Here is a 24866-nt window from a genome sequence, read left to right on the forward strand (position 1 = left end):
AGGATACCAAAGGATCTTGTGACATCTTCTAGAGAATATGGTCACAAGTGCTCTGTTCAAAGTTTCTCAAGCACCAAATAGGTAACCATCTGTATATGGAATGCTATGTTATTTTTAGCTGTACAGCCTTTGGAAAATACTAGCCTTAACAGTAGCAACTACCATTTTATCTTATTTGCAGGAGTTCTAGGATTTGCACAGATGGTGATGGTGCAGAGAGTCAGGATCATCCAGTAAAAGTCACTGGGCTATGCTTCTTCCATCTGCAGAAATGGGAAGAAACAATAGAAGCTTTTTATACTAAGTGTTCCCACATTTAGGTTAGGAAAAAATGCTTTAATTGTTCTAACAATTCTTTTTCATGCATGCTACTCGGTATTAAAACACACATATATTCCAACACCTCCTAAAGCTGAGCTGCCATGAAAGCCCAGAAAGCTTTTTTTTCTAACAAGTATCACAAAAACCATCAGAGGATAGTACAGAAGATCTAAGTTGGGTCACAATAAAGTTATCATTGTTACTTATGGCAAGTGTTCTTTCATGTTTAAATCAAGCCTCATTTCATCCTACTTATTCCTCAGAAAGCAGAAGTTAAGTATGTTAGACGAGACCTTTTCTGAGAAATGCATGTGGGACAAAGAAGCAAAGAACCACAGACGACCCCATAAGGAAACTGTATAAAGTCAAACAGAATGATCACCTGAGTGTGTCTTTATTTGCCAGTATACACATCATATTTGTTAGAACATTGTCACACTGGTTAATTCAAAGTTCTCTAAGCAGAAGGTTCATGACATCAACAAAGACCGTGGGGAACAGAAGGGGAATCGGGGAAACTTAGGAAATTTGTAAACAGAGCCAAAATGTGTGTAAGGGCCAGGATTACCTTGCCAAAATTAATTTTTTTTTTCTTTAATGCAGACAGCAGTTCCAGTGGTTGACCAAGCGTTGCTATCTTCTGAACAACAAAGTCTGGTTTTGTTTACAAGGTAATGAATTCCAAAGGAAAGTGACAACAACAGGTTTAAAAGTGATTTTTCCTGTTTTTTTCCAAATAGTTTCCAGCAATTAAGTTCACATGCAAAAAGCTGATTTCACATACAGAAAATACTTTGAAATATCGAAAGTCCTCAAACTGACAAAAATACATTTCACAGAGATAGAGTAAACAAAATACAAATCCACAGCTGCAAAGTTTCAGATATGCAAAATGACTATTTTAATGTTGTAACAGATCCAAGGTTTGAAAATATGTTTCAATCAAACCAACATGGGATTGAAGTTACCTGTGCTGTACAGGTAAATATAACTAAAACCAGCTGGTGGCATTCTGGCTCTCCCCAGAATACAGATGGGATGTGTATGCTGAAAGTCCAGGGTTTTTTTACAGAAAGAGAACTGACAACATTAAACTGATCTTGCACACTGGAAACCCTCAAGATTAATATACAGTAGCACAAAAATGATAAAAGTAGTTTTTTGCTAGGTAATAGGAAAGAAAACAAAACAACAAGTATCTGACAACACACAACTGGAGATACTGTAGATACAATGTGACACTTAATTATAACTCCCTCTGGGGATTCAGAGTCTGACACACCATGCGCAGATCTGCACATTCATCGCCAGAGCTCCTGCTTTCACCTGATGTGGACTGAAATGCCATGAAACGTATGTCTTCATCTGGATTATAATGACAGTTTCAAACAAAGTTCTCAGGCTCTAATAAGCTGCATAAGCAGCTGCAAACAGTCATTTGCTCTAATTATGTTTCTGTCAAAATGGGAAAAAAAAAAAAGGATTTTTTTTTTAGGAGAATTTTAATTAGTGCTTATTCAATTTAAAACATGAACAAAAAAGAAAAGCAGCTCAAGGAATACTGAAAATCTGTGTGAATTCAGTCACAGGTATTAGTTAAGGGCATCAAGGTTCTGTACAGAAATGAAAGTATAAAAACAAAAACAAATTCAAGAAAGGAAATGAGCACTGATACTTCACCTCTAAAACATTTAGCAAAAATGCCTCTTTTTTTAGTGCATATAATTAGGAGCATGGTTGATAACACAACTGCAATGTACTAATTTTCTACAATCTTTTACTGATATATAAAAATAATTCTATGACTTCTGAGACAAACAGGACTTGCAAATATAACCTATTCCCGTTAAAACTGTGCTTGGTGTCTTAGATGTTTAAGGCTATACATGCATTGAAATTTAAGGAATTTCAGGTTGAAACAGTAGCTGAAAACTGTGTTATATTACAGAAGTTGTACAATGAAGGGACACTGGTAGGAAACGTACATATGATGCAGCATCAGTCTGTTCCTGTGATACCAGCATACACCAGATAATTATTGTACAACATCAGGACTTCAGACACAGGAAAGCCAAATCTGTTCTCAAAGTAGCACACTTCAGATATAGGTATAACATGGTAAACCAAGCTAATCCAACAGCACTTACTGACTGATATTTTTGTTTGTGATAGATTTTGATTAAAATGCACCAAGAAACACAACCCAAACACTTCACTACTGATACAACAATGCACATCTAGTCAGAAAAGAGGTATTTGGAATTCTCAGCTGGGAGTCACATTTACAGAAGCCTATTTTATATTTGTTAACAGAGATCCATCATATCATTTTTGTCTTTCAGTAATTGCAAGTCCAAACATTTTTTGTTCAAATAATTAGAAACAGGCTTGGTTCTTTGGTTAACACCATGTGACTTACATCAGACAAGGAATCAATTAAGAATAAACAGCCATATGAGGAAGTTTTTTGGATGGGGGGTGGGGTGGGGGTGAGGAAGGTAAGGGGGAAAACTTCAAATTCAAAGAAATGCATTGTGTTAAACTGAACTGCCCTTTGAAACCTCCTGGACTAGGAATAATCAGTTTAAGACATCTCTTCGGTTGCAGTGACATTGTTTACACATCATAACTTCAGTTTCTCTACATATTGAGTTTTATACAAAAGAAGGAAGGCACCGAGTGCTTCGGTGACGTACAGGCAGTATAAAAGTATGCAAGAAAATGCTACATACTGTATATTTCATATGTTTTAGAAATGTGGTGAATGTGTGCTATCTCTATGCAATATAATGCTTCACAAATCCAACTCCTTATATCCCAATGAAAGAATGAATTAAAATGTGTAACACATTTTAATAATCTTGCTGGTAACAGCACAATTCAGTATTTGTATTCACTAAGATCAGTTATTAGCTTATAGTCACCAGAAAAACAAGTCACTTCAAAATCACTGAAGATCAAGGGAACTATAATCTAAAACTATACTTTGGGACAGAGCCAGCAGCCTTTACTCATGACAGATGTCCCACTAAGAATGGAGAGGAGGCTCAGTTTTACCACTGTTATTCATGTTAATAGTGCCTTTCTCTGAGACATCCCCAAGAATAGATGGAAGTGTTTACAGGGAAAGGTTCTACACAGCATGAAAGACATCTGGTTAAACCAGGACCTAAGTAAAAGGCAGAAGGTTCAGGCCCTTAGTCATTATATTAGCACTTTTGATTGCGTTAACAGTGATATAGCTTGCTCATAGAGCATTTAATTTTACATTGTTAAATCATCTTATATAAAAATAGGTAAGAAAGCTCTGTAAGAAAGTATATATACTATATAAGGAGAAATCTCTCCTTAAAAAAAGCAAATAAAGGGAAAAATTGAATAAAAGGTTTCACTAATTACACTTTGTCATGAAAATCACATTAAAAACATTTATCATAAACGAAACAGTACTGAGCACTAATGAACCTTGTGGTTTACTGGAAAGGACAGCAAACTAGCTGTATAGTAAAAAAAGATCATTGCTCTATCTCCTTTTTTATAAATATTCCCTACTACATTCAACTGCTTAGAAATTTTTCTTTAAATGTCATAATAAGCCATTTGCAAAATTGACAATCAAAACTGGTTCAACGCCCTGCTCCTTGCTTGTACTGTGGCCTAGAGATTACATCTCAAAGCTATGATAATGCTTCTAGTTAATTCTGCAAATTCATTCAAATTCACGCTCTGGAAATGAAGCAAAAGTTAAAAAGCAATCCACTTTAGACCCTCAGCATGCAGTCAGTGTCCATGGGGTTTGCAAAACACAGAAAAAAAAAATTATATTGATACAATGGGCAAGACTCTTGTCCTCAGATACAAGAGAGAAACGGATGACATTAATTAGATCCCTGAATGTCCATGAGGTATTCCTTCAGTGGTATGGTATTACTGCTTCTGCTCTCCTGAGTAGGGCCTTTATGCCAGCTCAACCAGTAGATGCTTCCAAGGAAATATAGCTTCTTGCTATAAGACAGCTTTGCCCTTTTTCTGGGCAGAGCCGTCTCCTGATCTTCATTCCTACAGGAGCAGTACCACCCACTTTCCTGACTCCTGGCACATTCCTCTGCATAAGGACCATGTTTCTACATCGATCCAGCATAAGCCTGAACAGCAAAACCTGATCCAGCATGTACCAGGCCCATCCATTGCTTCAGTCACGCCACGTAAGAACTAAGCTCACCAGCACTATTAATTGTGCCATATTCAGGTAGACATAATATAAGCAGATAAGGGTGCATAAGATTTCTGCATAGTCTGCAGAAAGGAAGAAACCCTGCTTGAATTTAAGGAGGGGCAGTGATAAGTTCTTAAGGCTAAACTAATCCATGCCACTGTAGGCCAGTTGGCACTTGCCCTACTCACCCAAGGCAAATAAAAAACCCTTTACCCTCTGTAAAATACCCTGGTTTAGAAGCCACACAATGTCCACAGAGACCAGCACCGCTCTGAATGTATGAACTTCACAACTCACAAGTCACAGTTTGTCTGAGCAGGGCCCTCCGAGGGCCACAAGGTTCCAAGAGAGGAATATGAGTCACTGTTGCTGCTACTCTAAGAAGCCATCTCTTATTTTAATGCTCTTGCTCTCAGATAACATCTCTTCAATGGGTGTTGGTGATTCACTGACAAGGAAATGCTCCTGTGACTTTACCCTCTAGAACTACCATCAGAACAAAGTAGTCTGAAATCCAGCTGTGACATACTACAAAATCTAGCAGTTGAGTTAGAGACCAAAAAAACCAGAACATTCTTGATGGCTCCTTCTAACAATAAACATTGCTGCATGTTCCAGTTAAAATGGTCAAGATGTTTAGGGACTGCTTTAACATTTTTAATAATAAGTTTTAAAAATATTTCAAAAGCTGAGGAAAAGAAGAAACAATAAAAAGAGACAATGACTAAATAACGAGTTTGTGACAGTATCTGGATGTTTGTTTTTTTGCCTCCATTCATTATTGAAATAATATTTGACTGTTTTGCAGGTGCCAGGCTGTACCACCCCTCTAACCTACCAATACCATTGCTCTTCACACCTTCAGGGTGAGGTCTGCTCTCCTCTTGACACCTGTGGGCTCCTCTCACTAACATGAATGGCAGGCAGGCATGCACATCAGTGGGAAAACTATAAGGATGTTTAACTGTTATTGAGAATTCAGTTTCAGAAGGAAGTCAGTCTGCCTTACAAACAAGTGACGAGTCAGGATTTTGAAGACTGCTATAAACAGGACAGCTTTTTTCCCTCCAGAAAACTGTCATAAGTAGAGGGCTCAATACAAATCTGAGTTCAATTGAAAGGGCATTCTGTTGTTAGTTTCAGGCTGGAACAGCTCAGGCCAAAAGGCCTCCCCTCAAACCTCATTCCCTGATCTTACCCTAGACTTTTTATTAGAACTGGGATGCTAAGAGTGATCTGTACTCAATTCCTACATGAAAATGTTTCCCTCAAAGAAGTTTTCTTCTGGTTCTCTGTATTAGAACTGATGGTGTGCATTTCAGAAATCTTTGGGAGTTGGAGAGGTCACAGAGATTTTGCACCAGTACATTAAGGTACAGAGTGTCCCTGACCTCTAAGGTGCCGTGACTGCCACAGGCAGCTTTTCAGGGCCATGGGGAGTTTGCAGGAGTGAGACAATGGGGGGTAAAAAAGACAATAAATCAAGAACACAAACACAGATTTTAAACAACAAAAGAATTGCTCCAAAAGTGTGAAAATGGGAAGGTACTGATGCTGACACTGCATCTGCCAACAAAAGTCCTTGCAAAAATTTACAGGTAAAAATATTTCCTACAGTAAGTGCCACAAAATCTTGTTTTCAGCTCAAGTATTCTCCAAATTGATAGCAATATTTAGCTCCCACAAAAGCACATATGTTCATTCCAAGGGCTCCCAAAATTTCCAAATCTAATTATTAAGGACTTCAGTGGACTTTGATTTCATTTAGAAACTCTGTCATATTTCTCCCATGGGAGAGCTTACACCTTGCCTTTGCAGTCAGACCTCACAGTGTAGCTACAACACGGTAGTCTCACATCCTGAGCATGAGGCAGCAGCACGGGGACCAAGCTTTGCATCTTTCCAGTGCTCCCCTCATTCCCTGTGGCCCCTGGCTGAATGGGAGCAGCAGGATGGCTCTGCTGCCTTCCTGCCTCCACGGATGTGGGAGACAGCGATGTCCTGTAGGTGCTGCACAACCTCTCCTCCTTCGGTGCAGTGATTTCATGCTTGGCTGTCCTGCCCTTCACAACCTTGCCCTGAACAGAAAGGAACTGACCAGCCTTTTCACATTTATAATACTTTAGGACGACCTATTAGAAATGTTCTAAGCACTAAATCAAACAGATCATATACAGAAAGGATGCAATATTTCCAAGAATAGAATCTGTAGGAACGTCACTGTTCTACAATTATTTAAGGCTACACTGACAGGAAACAGATTCATTTCAAGATCTGCAATTTCTACATGGTTTGCTGGCACACAGAAAAGTAATTAATTTGATACATTTTTTCAAGTACTTACTGTACTTTTGAACAAAGGCAAACAACAAAAAGCTATGAAAAAACACAGCCAACTCTGGGGAAAACACAAGTGCCTCTAATTTGTTACTGATACTTTGTTCTTCACAATTCTGTTCTGTGCTTAAGTCCTAACTGAATGCACAAAACCACACTGTGTATGCAAGCCCTTAGGTAGGGTTTAAAAAACCCACAATAGCTGAAGGCAGATTTCAAATACAAAAGTGTAGGTTTGCATAAGCAATGAAAAACAAAATTACAAACAAATCAAATAATAAGAATAGGTTCTAGGAAGAAAAAAACAACATGACAGCTATTGGTACTCACAAATTAACTCACAAAAATCCCAAGGTGAATCCAATTATTGGTGTGACTGGTTTTGCATGGCAAATCTATATTCTACTGCATCAAAATTAAACATTCATTTCCATTCTTCATACATTCAGTTCCTAGCCTTTGTACAGTATAAATACAAATAAATCAACCCTTCTTCTGCACAGAAGCACAGACTGGTCCTGGATACTTTAGGAAAAGTCTTAGAGAGAGATTCCTCTTCCCAAATGAGCCCAACACAGAGTACCATAGATCTTTGTTGTGTCTAAATTAAGATTTCAGTGCCAGAGAAATCTAAATGCTGAAATGCAAAGCTGAAGCAGTGTAACCTACAAACAGAAACCCAAATCATGACACAGTTTAGTTTAGTTTGGTTCTGCAAGAGGTTATTTGCTGCACCTTCCAAACTGACTTCTTCATTTGTTCAGTCATGATGTTAAGAATATTCTCCACTGGAATTACCTGACCCAGTTCTTGCTGTTCAATATTGTACATTATTTTAAATAGCAAAACCTGTACAAAGAGACAACCATCAAAAGACAATTTTCAGTTTTAGGAAAGAGCATCTAAATATCCACAAACAGAATAGATAAAACCACTTCCACACCCAATGAAAAACTGCTTTACAACAGCTTCAAAGTCATTGCTTCTATTATATGGAAAGCTGGAAAGATTGTGAGAATCTGAGCATTTCCCTTATGCATATAAAATTTATGCTGATTTTGTATTAAATTCTACACTCAACATTACATTTCTCAAACTGGACTAACAAAAATGACTGAGACAACCTGCATTGTATTACTGTGATGAAGACCATTCCTGTTTGAAGAAAGTTTTTGCATTATTTGTATTTAGTAAATAAAGTTTTTGTAAATAAAGCAGCAGCACAATATCAGGAGGAAAAAAACAAACCAGAGGCCTGTAATAATGTTTAAATCTTTAAATCAACAAAAACTGAAAGCATGGTTCTGAAAATAAGTCCCTCAAAATACACCAAATAAACCAAGACATGGAATTATAAATTCCTATAAAAAGGACTTAATGAAATTGTTAAATAGTGTAAGAATTTAAGTACCGTGTGAAATATCTTTATTACAGCACATGCACCAGCACCAGTCTCACTGTACTTGACTGTCTGTATACCCCAAAGCCAGAATTCTTCAAAGGTTTTATAAAGGAATTCAAGAGGAACACATCTGTCCTAATGAGAACACTTCAGACTAACACAAATGGTCTGAACAAAATCCAACACTTTACTCTTCTACCCACCAAGTGCTACAACAGTTAGTGAGGTCTCATATTAGGAAGACATCACCACCATTTATAAGAAAAAAGAAATTGCCTGCTTTCTTTACAGCAACAATTAAAAATAAACAAAGCTTGTAATTACAGGCAAAAAATGAATGTTAGAATTGGGAAGCTTTTTAAAAATATGTTTACTCAGTAATGCACAATTTCAGTAATATGAATTAGATTCAGCAGTAATTAAATTAGTGTGAGTCCAGCTAAAGGCTTTAGGACATATAGGAATCTCAGAAGCACTGATATTTCCCCAATTTTGGTGGATGCCATGAGTGTTTATCTGGTGATACTGCAGCTTCTCCACTGCATCATTAGAAAGCTGTGTTTCCCAACCTGAACATAAGCAAAGCAGACTTCTATTTTGTGTGTGAACATTCATTCAATTGCTGGCAAATCACTAGAAAAATAACTTACTGATGTGCTCTTCTTCAAGAAGAAAGGTAGAAACTCCTGGTCCACTCTCTACTTCCAACAAATAGCATATGGTAATTCCTAAAACAGCTCACAAAAGACCTGAATGGATACCTGTTTCAAGCAAAGCCATAGTATTTTGCATTCATTCAGAGTGCAAAACTGCTGCCACTTCCTTCACAGTCTTTCAAACTAATTTCCCACTGCTGACATTTTAAAGAAACCTGTATCAATTTGCTTAATGAAAATATATTTTAGTAAAGTCGTGCTCTATGAGCTTCCTACATTGGAATACATGAATACAGGAAGTGCTTTCAACAGAAAGTTACACAGTTTTACAGTACAACCTGTCTAAGGAGTTTTGGAAGGGACCAAACTAATGATCTGGTCTCTTTGGATTAGGCAGAAGTACAGGCAAGAGGGAAAAACCCAATTTTTGCCTTATATAGAGCTCGTTCCTGTCACAGATTGAAGAAACATTAGTTTGATGTCAAAGTTCACCTGATGCCCAAATGCTAGTATTTTTCAAACCAACTGCATATCAAAAAATGAAAACTTACTTTACTAAGCTCCCAGAAAGAAACTCAGTGCAAAACAACAGTATATTTCTATTTGCTATATTATTAAGTGTTCTTTCACCAGTGGTTTTTCTTTTTTTTTGCTTTTGCTTTACAGACCATTAACTTTCTCAAAGTGCAATCTATTGACCTTTAATCTGAATGCAGGCAGGTCAGAAGCTACAGTATTAAAGCAATACAAAAGGTACACAAGGAGGAGCTTACATCAAATTGGAGAACCTCACACAAAATGTTTCTGAATTGAAAACCACAAAACAAACCCAAACAAACACAGCATCAGGTGGACAGGGAAGGGACCTCTATCCTATCTGTGTAGAGCAAGGCTTCACTGACACCAAGGAAGTTCATGACACCAAGTGAAGATTCTATATTAAATCCCACCATTTTTCAGGTTGTTCATCCTTTATGATGGAATGTTGACCGCAATTTCCATTTTTTACTCTCACAACAAATCTGCTGATTGCGACCAGGGCTGATCATCTTCCCGGGAGAACAAATTCCCTTAGAACCGCAGCTGCACTTTCTACCATCCATTACGATTCCAGTAAAGTATGCCATCTACAGACTTGCTGTCCTTTAGATTCCTTCATTTCAGTCCAGTGATTGAGTTCATCTTCTCCTGAGCTGTTGAGACCTAAGGAAATCCAGCCTATCATCTCTTTCCGCTTCATGCTGCGTTTATTATACACGGACAGTATGAGTGTCACGTCCGAGAGCTGGAACAGTGCCACCTGGAAAACGAAGGTTTCCTTGTACACGGGGTTCGGCTGCCCTCGGCGGATTGAAGTTTTGCATTTGGACATCTCCTGCCCCATCGAGTTCAGCAGTGTTAACTTAACATATGTATCTACAAAAGAAGTCACATTGTGGAATGTCAGATAACTTGGAAAGAAAGATTTGGAGAATGAGGTATTTACAAAGAGCAAGGATATGGTGTGATATTCAGGACGGCTGAATACAGCTTAGCTTAGACACATGGAGAGATGACAAGTAAACAAAATATTACAAACACACTAACAAAGGAAGTAGCTCCTGTACTATGTACATGGGTTAAGTTAAAGGTGTATACCTCATAATCCTCTTCCCATTGACCCCCTTGCTTCGCCTAAAAAAACTTAAATTGCATTAACACTTAGCAAGCTCCAACTAGCCACAACACTGTAAAGCATACCACTGAAATTTCAAAGAATATGGATAAATGAAGTGGAATAAAGGCAATTAATGATGAGGGGGGAAAAAAAAATTATGTCAATATGCAGCGATGATATCAAAACAGCCAGGATAAAATGCTAAAGAATAATCTCTGCATGGATGTGGTTCTCAGTTTGGGCTTTTCAGTTTTCTTTATTTTGAAAACCAAAATGTAGCAAAGTGCATTCAAGATGGCAGTTTACACAATACAAAAAACCCTATTATTTCCTAGATTCATGAAGGAATATATTTACTGCATGTTTAAAGAAAAGCAAATTTTTTTGCATAATTCAAGATGATTGTTGAAAAAGTAGCTTGTATGGTGCTTTTAAGCATACACTTAAGAAACTGATGCAAGTAATGTAGTTAGCACACATGACACGTTAACGTTTGGGTATAAACCCTTAATTTTAAATGTCTATTTTCATCGGACCAAAAGCACTAAACAATGCTCCTACAGAGGGATGCAGATTTCATGAAGTTAACTAATTATAGGAAATATAAAATTGCATAAAACAATCTCATATTCAATTTTTAGTCCTGTCTTTTCATATGAATGGATAATATCAATTAAAGGTTGGAGCTTATGTTAAAAAAACCACATTGAGTATTTCACTTTGCAGGTACACTGAAATCCCAACATCCATAATCAGAGATAAATGCAACTTTTGCATTAGAAAGTGCCACAAAAAATAAACATATGCTTTTATAAACTGGTATGGTAGGCAGCCATATGTGGATATTTTACTGCTGGCAGGTTTCTTTTGCATGAAAAAGACAACATTCAATTAGTTTCTACAGGAACTCACCTCGGATTATATAAACCTGTCCACCTATCAAGTGTTTTAGACAACAGAACAGTCCATCTGACAACAGGGGGTGGAAAGCAGTAAAAGAAATAATGACCAGATGTCAATAGTTGGGTGAGAGAGGATCAAAGGTTAAAGTTTAAGAGGAAACACTATTCACTGGAGTGGAAGAACATGAAACCTTTATCAGCACAGATCAGAAAAAGGACTGAACACAAGGATTGTTAGGTAAAATTTAATGAAATGAAAATTTCGTGCAGTTTTTGTGCCATCTTCAACAGAAATTACATTGCTTACATAATGGGTTATCTTAGAACTAATAGTCATTGGGTTCTAGGTCACACTTACCATAGCAAGAATCATGCAAATGATTAAGTTATAGCAGATTTGGTAAAAAACACTATATCCTTATAAAACCTTATGCTTTTTCATGCAAACTCCAGCATATTTAGAAAAACTGCACAGTAAAGTAATTAAACTTCATATATTAAAAGCAATAAAATGAAAAATCATTGAACTGAAGACCAAGCTGGTTTTGCCCTTAGCTTTTCTAATTATTGATATTTGATTGTAATACTTCAGTTTTTGGGTAGTGATGAACTTGGGCACAAGAATGACTCTGATGGAATCTCTAAAAAGAGCTGAGGGATGCTTATATCTGAATTCAGCAATGGGTCTCTATTTAGGATGTAAAGATTTTGCTTATTAAAATCCACATATTTATGGATTTAATGTATGTGTGCATGCATACTCACACATGCATTTAATATGCAAAAGCTCATACCCTGTTTCAACTAAACTTTAAGAAAAACTGAGAAGCATTTTTTCTCAGACAAAATATTAACTGTCACACAGAGAAACAAAGGAGACACATCCGCTGTTACTGTCTCTTTGCCTGTATTCAACTGCTAAATGAGTTACTATGCAAGATATAAATATGCAGCAGAGGAGCATGTACTAGCAAGTAGAAATAAATATTCACAAAAATTCGTAAGTTCACAAGCCCTAGACTACAGAAATGTGAGGTACAGTAATTGCTTCCATTTCTATCACAGTTCCTCAATACATGAATGAAAACTGAACTGTACACTTCACAGGATTTTGGACACTGATAGTCCAAACAAGAAATGTGATCAGGACATTTCTTCATCATCATCATCATCCCTTCAGGCCTTAGTTTTCATTTTGTGAAAATGATGGCACAGATTGAGGCTGGCAGATGTCCATGATGCATTCAACAGGGAGTTAGTAGATGGCAGTGGCATGGACCTGGGTCCAGGAGTTTAAAAGGTGCCACCACTGCTGCGGGGAGGGGAGAGGGATGGCACAATATAGCCTAAAGGGGAAATCTGGATTCCACAATATTCTAAGCATGGTTTTACCAGACCCAGAAAGTTAATTAGTTTCCAGCTTTCTAGAAACAACAGAACTCTGAAGCCACATTTGCCTAAACAGAACCGGACTATTGTTATTATGAATATCAAATCTTCCCCCTATCCTTCAGAGGGACAAAAGGTAGCATGGAAGCTCTTCCCTCTAAAAAGGTTAGACAGAACATGGTTTTACAGGGCTGTGTACCATGTTCTATGCTCCTTTCTTGCAATCTGAAACAGATTTTTGACCCCAGTGACACTCACAACTGTTAGCTACACTGCATGGGCCCACTGAGCACATTTTGGGAATTAACATTCTAGGGAATTAACATCTTTGTTTTCAAAACAAGTACTGAACCCCTCCTAACTTTCATATTCTAAATATTAAATAAAAGCTGCCCATCTCTGAGATTCCAGAAAGATAAGCATCTGATTTTGCTTTAAGCGAACACGTGGTCTCTTCTCTCCCTTTCATTTCTTCCCACATGCCAATGTCCTTGGACCTCTTTGGCTTTTCCCATCTCTTTCTATACTTTGTCTTCAGAGAGGGGACTCTGGGGCAGCTACCCAATTATATGAAAGTATTAGAGATTCATCTATCACCTTTTTTCTCTGGCCAGCTTAACAAAGTCTGGCTCCCTCAGTGTGAAAAGTAAAGCAAAGCAGAGTAAGGTGAGCCAATTATGATTACAATAAACATGGGTCAAGAAAATGAGAAAGAGGAGAGAGCATCAGTATCAAGTCTGGCTTACTTCCTAAACCCTGAAGACAAAGTGAGATGTGCAAACCACTTACAAAATGTAGGCAGCCTAATATATAATTCAGTAGCAGATATCTGCTAGTGCCATATCAATCTGGGGCTTAAAAAACAGAAAGAGTAGCTAAAACCCAAGCCTCAAGACAAAATCAAAAGGAACAGGTAGGTATTTCTTATTAACACTTACGTGAATCAGACACACCATCTTAAAAAAACAATAAAAAATATCTTTTTAAGAAGTTTGTTACTGAACTTTCTCAAGCTATGTCAAAGAGCTAGAGACAGTAGTAACATTCTCTCCCTGTGACATTCCATCTGGCTCCACTTAAGAAGTATATAAAGTTCACAGATATTTCAGGCATGTACTTTTGAACAAATGCTTGAAGACACAATTCAAGTCCTTTCTGATGGTGAACATTCCTCCTGTACAATAAATATGCCAAAGGTCTCAAGTGCTTGCTCCTTGTCTTCACAGACATTCCCAAATTACAAATATTACCACATATATACAGGCACATAAGCAATTAAAGACTGCAGTATCAACCCCTCTAGGAACAGCAATAACTGTTCAGAATGTTTATATTAATATTAACTGGCATGTACTTTCTCTTTAAACACTGAATTTTTTATTCTTGGCCTGTGATGTGAGGCATTAGTAATTTAGCAATTAATCATTATGATAAAGGTAATTTATTAGTCAGTCATCATGAAAAATTAAAACAGTCTTGTCAACTTACAATTAATATTTTGAATTTTAGATTTTTGCTATTTCCCAACTGACTAGAAATATAAAACATGAAACAGATTAGTTGATGATTGCTCTATTTCATTTTGATTGGGTAAGACTAAGTGATAGGATTGAAGTCTTTGCTACCAAGAGCCCCACCAGTACAGAAGCAATAGGATGAAAAAAGATTTTCACTCACTGGGTGGTCTGTTCGCTGCCAAGTTTTTGAAGTGGCTGCCTTTTATCACTTCTGCTGATAATCTTCCAGTTGTAGCATTATAAAGGAGGCCAATGAGGATTTCTGGAGCTGAGCCATGTACCAGAGACTGACAAGAGGAGGTACTTTCACTGCAGGACACTTCTGACATGCTCATCTGAGAGTCACAACCCTATAAAACAGATTAAAAAGTTCTGTGTGTCTTATGGATCAATGTTACTGGGGAGTCAATTTTTAGAATAATGCATAAAAAATTCTGAAAGCAACTTAGTGTCAATAAAAAGTTCCATTCAATCACCCAATAAGAAATGTACATTCTTAACATATACTTAATTTGAAAATGTTAGAGGTAACAATGAAGTGGTCTGAAATGAAAACAATTCTTAGGTGCTTCCACTGCTTCGTGATTAAGGAGAAATAACAGCAAAAGATGAAGAACAGCCTTTATGGTCCCTATTTATTTCAATTTCTATGGCAAGACCTGTAACATAATTTGTCAGCATCCTGGAAAATGTTAAACCTTGGATCATTTTCTTTCCAAAAATTTGAAAATATCAGCGGAACTTTGAAGATAATAAAATGCAGAAAATTCTTATTCATTCTTTGTAAAGGTTATTCTCTAGACTGAGAATTTATGAGTAGCAACAGAACACATGCAATTAGAAAAATGCACTCTGTCTAGTATAAATTAGCTTACAAGGAATTTAACAGATCCAGGGATACAGAACTGCAATAGTCCCTTTGTCTTGGGTGGGAAAGGAAGCAATGCTTTAATTTCCACCCTAAAAACTTCCAAAAAATTTAGATCTTTCATGCATTCTCACTACATCACATCTTTAATGGGAGTTTCTAATACTAATTTTTATCACTTTAACTCCCCATTATTTGCCTTAAAAAAGGGAAAAGATATACTTTCTTTATGCTGCCATGCTAATCACACCATGGTTGTTCCTATTTTCATTTGCACTGGCACTTGGGTGGTACCACAGAAAACAAAAAACTGGATGGCAAGTAGCCAATGGAATGGCAATGTACTTGGTAGCTGAGGAGAGACTTTTGAATTATCAGCACATCCCTTTATGATTCTCTCAGAAAAAATGTAAATTGGGTCCAGAGATTTTTCAAATATGGCTTGACTCATTTGGGAACCTGGCATCACTCTTTCAAGGAGTCATGATGATATTGTGAAGCTGATTCTTCCAGATTCTAAATGTCTCTATCATTTCCAGCAACAGCTGACACGGGCATAAGACCAGACCTAAAACCTAAATAGCAAAAATCTTCATCAAGATAAATGTTAACCTTATAAGCAAATAATGTCAGCTGACATATAAAGCCCTCATGCATTATAGAGTCTCAAATTATAGAAGATATGATACCTACAGTAATATCCCTCTTATTAACATTTTAACTAGTTCTTTTCAACAGAACATTTCCCAAAAGTCTAGCAGAAATTTCAAGTAGCAATCCAGTTAGTCATTAATAAACATTCACTGTTGTTAGCAAATGTATTCTTAATACTGAAGAAGGACCTCAACAAATTTCTCTGACTTCCCATTCCCAAGCTGCAAATTCAGAATCTCAAATCTTCAGTTATTTCTCCAAAAGCTCTTTATTCAATGCCAGGAATAAATTTCAAACTGCTTGCAAATTGTTAATTGCTGAAAATTAATTACAAGTATACATTCATTCTCTGATTCTTGTCATTCATAGAACAGGAAACTTTTGATTCCTAACTTAAACAGAAGGAACAAAATGGAAAGTTTAAAAGAAAGATGACTTGATTCAGCAGTCACAGTATACACTGCACACTTGAAAGCCTCAGCCTGTCACAACTGCAGCTATTACTTAAGCTTTCTGGTCTTTAAAAACTGTAACACATTATCCTCATGGTGCTTATTCACCTTATTATTTCCTTGAGCCAGGAATTTTAGCACAGTCCACCTGATACTGTTCAAAGCTTAGGTCTCAAATTTGATTGAGATCATGATGCAGGCTCACAAAAAAAAATAAAAAAAAATAAAATAATAATAATAATAATAATAAAGTAACACAAAGCAGGCAGCTGAATAATGTCACCAGATCCTCAAAGGTGACATGCTGAGAGAAGGTGATGATAGTAGCTTTTCCTAATTGGAATTTACTTGTACAGTTTACTGATGTCCCAGAAGGGACTTAGAAACCAGTTTATGACAGTCAAACTCACTACAATGGGTATCAGAGTAAGGTTTAGCCTGTTAGAAATAGTGAATAGTAAATGAGTGACTATCAAGTGTAAATGACTCCTGAAGTACACAGAAAGAGAAGATAAGTAGTTTCTGTGTGGTATAATAGAGAAGGAGAAAAACAACCAAAAAATTCACACAAAAAATGTGTGGTTCTATAAAATTACATAAGCATGGGCTAGAAATACCATTCCTTTACAGCAGAATCCCAAGTGGATAGGAGAAGGACAAGACTGACTTTCTCAAGGCCAGGCAAAAGGATCTCACCAGCTGAATAGTGTGTTGAGAAGACCAAGATGATGCTTCAGAACCCTAAATGGATGTAAATGCAACTAAATGACTGTATCTTAGAAGTGTTGTACAGAAAGAACTGGTAGCTGTAAGCTAGATGAAAAATCTGGAAAGTGCATCTAACTTAAATATTCTGCTATAACGTTTTCAAAACCAAAATATTTTTGCAGGTTTGAGAAAAATGAATGTTGTTTAATCCTTATTTTATAATAAACGTATGGATCTCCTTCCTAAAAAACTGTGGGGACACAGACAAGATATTAAAATAAAGCAATCAAATTCACTGAAGGAAAAAATCTAAATGGTACTTTGTTTTTTTCACTCTAAAAGAACTTAAACTTTAATTCATTTTGTTTCATGTTGACCCAAATGGATTAAAAGAAATACTCTGCTTTTTAGTTATGAACTGGAAAATCCTAATACAAAAGAAAGTAAAATGCTAAGAAGGAAAATGAAGCAGATTAGAAGACAGAGGATTTAGAGATGAGTATGTAAAAATCCTGAGAAAAAGGGGAGAGCAAGGCTGCATTTTGTCAGTTTTCTTTTAAAAGAAAACAAAAATTTTATGAGGAAAAACCAGAATCAGGGACCGTAAGAGACAGCTGAGATCAGCTGGGCTCCACAACTAAAGAAAGACTTTCCATTGCAGGGCAAAGTTAAAAGCAGAGATACTGAGTATTATTAGATGTCTTCTCAAAAGTATTTTTTCCAGCAAAAAAGAATAAAAAAAAAATCCAGGAGTTTGTTTTTCACATTTTGGAAACCCATTCATTGTTTTAAGGAAGATATTTCATGATAACAACATCTGTGTGTAAGAATCCGACTTTGTGCTAAGTCATATGCTGCACTAGAACTGGAAATAACAGCTTTATTAAAGTTTCTGTTTAGAGGGTTCTTTTCTGGTTACGCAAGTCAGAATTCTAGAAGAGCACTAACAAACTCATCAAGAAAAAAGCCAGACAAGAAGTTATGCTTTTACCTGCTCAAAATATAACCATCAAAATCAAGTGCTAAATCATAAAATATTAAGACTGAAATTGCCCATTGGTACAACATGAATACAGATGGAGCTCCAATGACAACACTACGGTGCAACCAGATGCTTTTCATCTCCATGCAGGTCTGCATTCAATCTGTCTGTAAAACTATGTGTAGCCCACTTTGATACTGTTCCTTCCCTGTGGGAAACTTAAGATTCAGACCAAAAATTACTATTTGTTTGAAATAATGTCTGTGTAAGTTTATTTTCATAACCCTTCCCTCTCATCCTCTATAAACATTGTGTGTAATATAACAAGCAAGGAAAAGGACTAAGGTTCCCTAAGAGCAAAGGCTTTTCAAGGTCATTGAAGCAACAGAAGAGCCTAGTGGGAACACAAAACCTTGTATGTGGATTTTTTAGATGAACTGTCAAAGTGCTGCTGATCTGCTCACATTGCAAGAGACTGTCCATTAATGTTGTCTCCAGGATATTAATACTTAATCCTGAACCTTTTTTGTCAGTTTAGCCATAAATACATTATTAACAGTAAGCACTGCAAAAATATGGTGAAGTCTATTCCAAATATTTGGTTCATATATCTGTCTTACTGCAGTAAATAAAAAATGTTCAGCTTTTGTATTGTCTAAGACAAAGCTGTGTGCAAAGGACCTAGACTTTTCTCATATTCATCACAGGATAGTACTTTGTAATAAAGATAGTCTGATTTTATTTGATCAACACCTACAAGAATTGCTGCTTTCCACTGGACTGTAAAAGTAGTATGTGTCATATTCTACACAAACTTAATTACTAATTCTCCAAACTATTGTCCTTGATGACTTCTTTGCATATATTATCTGGGGAAGAGACATTACTTCTTAATGAATATATAATAAAAACGTTCCCATTAAGCAGGCTTTGTATTTCATATGTTCCCATTATACACAAGTTGGCAACCAAAAAAAGAACACTCTTTTCCCCCCTCATACCAATGGACATGAACACATAGGATGCATGAGGTTAGACTTCAGGACCTCAGAAGCATTTTCAATAGTGTTTTTCTTTCCCCTCTTACAACACAGAGGATCATCTATTTGCATCCATGGTAATATATGTAAAATGTATTTATTTTCTTCCTTCTCCACAATTCCATGGAAACACAGTATTTGTTACTTACATATTCATCTCCTACTGTTATTTTTCTATATCCTGAAGTTCTGCTTATAAATTTTGCTCTTAAGCCAACTGGAGTTAATGACAGGGAATAATGTGGCCATGCTCTGAAGGCAGTAAAATGTTCATTTTCCTCTATGCACAGGTTAAAATCACGTCCCTGTAGGCTTTCGAAACAAGAGCATCTGATTCTTTTGGCTTTTCAAAATATACACAGAAAAGATGAAACCTTGCTGACAATCCTTCAGCAACAAAAATCTGATTCACAGCATGTTACTTGTCAAAATGTCTCTCTCCAATTTTAAATGTTAATGTTATACCACTAATCTCTTAAAGAACTTTTATTGCAAGTTACTTTTTCTACTTCTAGATCAATACAACTGAGAGGTTAGGGAAGGAAATGTGAATCCTAGCAGGCAAAGGAGGGCCCTCAAACCAGATCTCCAACAGTTTTTAGGTGGAAGCATTCAATGACCACCGCAGGGTTGAACCCTGAAGCTCCTGTTCCCTTCTGAGCTTGCTGAGGTGAGGAGAGCACCCAAGTCCCACACGGGCTCCAGACCAGCTCTCAAGAAGAGAAAACCAAACCTACAGGCTCCACATCCTTCATTAGTGGCTTCAGCACCAGATACTTTATAAAAACATGTTTCAAATCTAAAATGCTGTTGAAAAAATTATCATTCCTGGGAAAGAGAACTTAAACCGTCTGACAAACTCAGCCCTGAAAACGGAAGGGTGTAAAATAATTAGGAATGTCAAAGTTTAAAGCCAGCTGTCCTGTACTCTAAAATTAGGAGAACACATAGTTATCAGAATTTTGCTTTAAATTTATAACCTGAACTTGCAAACATTGAAACATATAGTTTTAAGCATCTCACAAAGATTTAAGTTTAGGAAAGTATCATTATCTATGACAGGTAATTATTTGGGTTTTTTTTGCTTAATAGCTTCCTTGAAGCATGTTCCAATTAAGTATAAAGTGCATTTTTATTCATGTACTTAACACTTTACAGCATTACTAAGTCAACTTAAATCACAAACATGAAGCTAAATAGTCTAATAATCCTTCCATTATGCAACTTGATCTTAGGGAAAAAAAACATTTATTTTGGGTAAAATGGCATGCTTTAAATATTACAAGGACTTCCTAGTCAAAAATTCCAATTTTAGCAAATAAATCCACTCAACGTCAATGGTATTCACATCAAAAATTATTTTGGTTATTAAATACTATTAATATAGTTGAAAATCAGATTATCTGAAATGATAATATTCCCATTTCTCATTAGAAGCTATTTTTTACTCTCAAGAGGGAAAAACTTCTGGGTGCAGAATTCTAAAAAATACATTGTTTTCACAGAGATGGAACACTGAAAAACTGAGATGAAATTAAAATTCTTTCATTTACTAGATTGAAAGGATTAAAACCTTAAAAATTCTATACACAGCTTTAATTTACCATAGACACTACAACAAACTTCCTAAGATACATTATGATAATACACAGATTTTCATTTCAAAATAATTTAAAATAATTAGTTTAAAAATTTAAAACTTTGTGGGATTTCTAATAAGAATACTGCATTGATAAAGAAAGGCTTGGTTTCAAATTTAAGATATTATAATCTAGTAGTAATATTAAAATAAGAAAATAAAATTCACATTTTTTTAGCAATGGCAAATCAACACTCAACTTTTCTGAAAGATTTTGAACAAGTTCATAGAGAGACTTCTGTGTTGTTTTTCCTGTTTCATGAGAATTTGCTATTAGTACTTTGTGCCTAAATTTTTTTTTAATAATCAGCTGTGCAGAACAAAACATTGATTTTCTACTGAAAGGGGAACATTTTAAGTTTTCTGTAACTTCTTTTAGTCTGTATTGAAATTACAGCCTTGGCAGATGACAAAAGGTCACCTGGTTGTTCCACAGACATAAGGGGCTTGAAATTTGCAGAGCAAACCCAAGCAGCAGTTGGAGGAGGCAATTGGAAATGAACCTACAATGGAATTTACAGCATTTGAAAAAGTACTGTTTTTACACTGCAAAAGTCTAGCAGCTTTTTATACAGCCACGAGGTAGGGGAGGAAAAGAGGCAAGAGACCTTTTATTATCGAATTCAGTTTTCTGTGATAAGACAGGTACATAAAGAAACACTCCAGCACTAAAAGCTGTTAGGTATTTGTGTTAGCAATTTAGGTGAGAACATCTGACACAAAACGCCGACATTTTACCTGCATTCCTGATGAAGCTACGCTAACAGCTCCCACCCAGATCCACTCACACTTCCCCCTCTCTTTACTCCCTGTCAAATATGTAAGAACATGGAGATGTTACTGTGGGACAGCTTCCAAGACCACACACTTCTTTAAATGACAATGCTCTGTCCAGCTGGATCGAGTCTGTGCTCATTGGGGAGATCAATGGCAATAATTTCATTTTTCTCTTGATTATACCCTTTCAGTCTGGGAAAAGAGAATGATTCAGCAATCAAACAGTAAGCACAATTTATGAGTAGTCAATCTATGGATTAGTATTTGCATAAACATACATGCAATTATTTTTCACAGTGAACAAACCCATATCATTAACTGTACATTTAGAATGTATTTGTCAGGTAAACTCTTTGTGATTAGCAATTGCTAGTGGTGCCCCTTTGATTTGCTCAGGTCACATTTAATCTCATGATCAGAGGACCACCAGGTGTTTCCAGTCAGAAGGGATCTGCTTCAGTTCTTAGAGCTATCCTACACACAAAAAAGAAAGGGAAAAGATAAACTGGATTCTCCTGGGGCCGGCTGACAGCTGATTAAACCCAACAGAAAGATAGGAGCTGTGAAAGATTCAGCTCAAGGTCAAATGATATAAAGGACAAACCTGACAAGAGGCTGACACACTACGACTTAAAAGACCCCTTGCTAAAGGCACCCTATGAACAGAAATGCTTATCTGATACCAAATACAGGCTGCTTGAATATACAAAAGTGATTACCTGAAGATCCTCAAGTCTGAAATGAAGAATGCTAATGAAGAAGACTTAAGTTATACTGCAAAGCCCACCAGAGTAATACGAACAATCATCCAGTAAATAAATCAAAAACTAATTCAAAAGTTCCACAACCACATTCGTTATGAATTTGCAGACTAGGTGACTTCATCTGCTTGTGCAAAATCTCTGATTAGGACTTCCCTCAACAGAGATAAATTGAAGGAAAATGGTGCACATGCTTTTGCTGAAGGGTGCTCAAACCTGCAAAGAGAACTAATTCTGTGTTTTGACCTTTCCTAGTTTTCTTGAAAGACAGTAACAAATGTGAGAAGGTATTTGTGGGTACATATGTATGCAAACAAGAAGAGTAAAAATTATAAGAAAATAAAATATTTGGGAAATTCAGCATCTTTAAGGGAACCAGAAATTTCACTTGGATTGAGAAGTTAAAGAATGTACCTCCACTTAAAGAGTTGCTTGAGGAAGGTTTGAGCAGCAGCTCATAGTCTTCAAAAATGGAAATTTCATACGAGGGACAACCTTGATAATCTTAACTTTTAACTTCTAAAAGTCACTTCTGGCAAATTTACAGTATGATTATTTTCCTTACTGCTCTTAGAAGTCACAGTCCAGGTTGGGAGACCATACTTTTACTACACAGAATGATAGAATCTCACAGTTACCACACTTTTTTAGCTTTATGTATTGAAAAGGTTTCTCTATTTTATCTTTTTAAAGATTATCAAAACGAGACATAGACAATATGTTTGCCACTGACGGATTGGCTTTTCGGACTAAGAGATTGCTCAAGAAGATTATTTTGGGTTAATGTTAATTTGGGAACAGTCATTCACAGCCTGTCATTTGACTGGAGGCACTTTAGAGACTGAAAAACATCATCATACACTCAAAACAGTAATACCATGTCTGAAACATAGCTTCCATTATTTGCAAATATTAAAGATTGTAGGGACCAAGTTGAGTAAGTAACTTTGAAGCAACTCATTAATTGAAGGCAAAGCATGTCTGTTTTTAAATTGTTATTTTACCCTGTGTGATTAAGTCACGATTTTGACGACTAGATGAAATTCTTTACATTGCTGACTTCAAAAAACTTGCTCAGTATCCTACATTCAGGATTATGGTAATAGATCTGGCTAACCATGTAGGAACTTGCTTCCCATCTGTGTATCAGCAAGGGAGTTGAAAATGAATTTTTTTATCCCCAGCAACAACACTGAGAAGAAATGGCTGCTGCTTGCTGACACTGCCATGAAATGTTACATGAGCAGCCAAACACAAGGAGAATACTTGGTTTTCCAAGTACTGTCAAGTTCTCCTGCAGCCTCACTAACATTATCACCATCTTCCAATCACCTAATAACTTTCTTCAAAGAAACGGGCAGGAGTCATCTTTCTTATTGTATCAAAAGATTAATTCGGATTTTCTGTGTATTATTACCACTAACTCAGATAAATTGTGTAAGTTATTCCTGAGATAAAATGTGTTCAGGGTTTAAACGTAACTGTCCCTTACTTAGATGGACATAACTTATACAAGCCAACCAAGAGTATTTATATATCATCACATAGGAAGTCTTCATTTAGGTAGTATTACAGGGAAAACACTAAGAACAAAATATTTTGTTTTTTTGTTTCTTCCCTAGACAAGTCTTAGTCATTTTTCCTATTATCGGCTTAAAGTATCATACTGGTATTTAATAAAGCTCTGTTTACACATATGAATTTTAGTACTCAGCCTTTCAGAAACAATCCTGGATAGATCCCGCCATAAGAACACAGTAGTAAAGTCACTAGTAGTAACTCCTCTACTTTGTTTGCACAAAACCCGACAGCATGACTCTATAATGGACAAGAATTCCCAAAAAAGAAATGCCATTATTGTAGCCTATATTCCTGCAATGTTTATGAGCTGATAAACGTTACAAGGAATACTGAAGACACACCACACATAAAGGGCAACATGAAATAAAGGCCTTAAGCACAGTGCATAAACCACTGCATGCTAAATGATTAACCATTGTCCTCACAGTGGAGAATGCATGCGTGTGTGTGCAAGAGTGAGCATTTTTATACACTGCATGCATAAATGCCTTCACTCAAAAAAACTAATTAAAATAATTATCCAGACACTCTGGATCTTTATAGTAAAGATGTACAAAATAATCATTTAAACACCTATGAGTTCCTATACCATTGGTTCTTTGTTATGGGGATCACACTGGGAGTTCAAGATGTTAGAAATGGAGAATACTACAGAAAGAAAGCAAAATAAATTGAATTCTACCCAGTAAACACCTTGTAATTTGATGATACATAATGAATGATTACTAGATTTGCTTAGCAGCAAGAGGTGTGTTTTGGTCACCCAAACAGTACTTCTCAAATCAATCATAAAAACCATGATTGATTGTTGTTATTCTACACCAAAAAGCAACCTATGGGATGGTGAAAGGGATTACGCACGTTTCTTTGATCTTTCCAAACAGATTTCACTCAATAAACTGCTTATGTGTTTTTATAATCACATCATACTAGAGGCTGTTTTTCACTGTCAGGAAAATTTCTCTGGGTGAGAACGAAGAGTAACTAAAAACAGGTCCACAGGGATT

The 24866-nt window shown here is 36.3% G+C and overlaps 1 protein-coding gene across 5 annotated transcripts in view; it reads right to left on the reverse strand.

The window, feature by feature from the left end:
• Positions 1–693: 693 nt before the first annotated feature.
• SYT14 (synaptotagmin 14) overlaps positions 694–24866 on the reverse strand; it is an 88503-nt gene continuing 64330 nt past the window's right edge. For 3 of the 5 annotated variants that reach the window (XM_088052782.1, XM_088052781.1, XM_088052779.1), the window contains 3 exons: positions 14558–14747; positions 11502–11558; positions 694–10348 (listed from right to left, as the gene is read on the reverse strand). In XM_088052782.1, coding sequence (XP_087908908.1) covers positions 10035–10348; positions 11502–11558; positions 14558–14747 — 561 coding nt within the window. In that variant the 3' untranslated portion in view covers positions 694–10034. The remainder of the gene's footprint in view (positions 10349–11501; positions 11559–14557; positions 14748–24866) is intronic. The other 2 variants (XM_014252923.2, XM_088052780.1) reach the window with 1 other exon arrangement.

Source organism: Pseudopodoces humilis, chromosome 3 (genome assembly GCF_049639895.1).
Source record: "Pseudopodoces humilis isolate 2021_Gansu_Grassland_sample_001 chromosome 3, ASM4963989v1, whole genome shotgun sequence".
NCBI lineage: Eukaryota > Metazoa > Chordata > Aves > Passeriformes > Paridae > Pseudopodoces > Pseudopodoces humilis.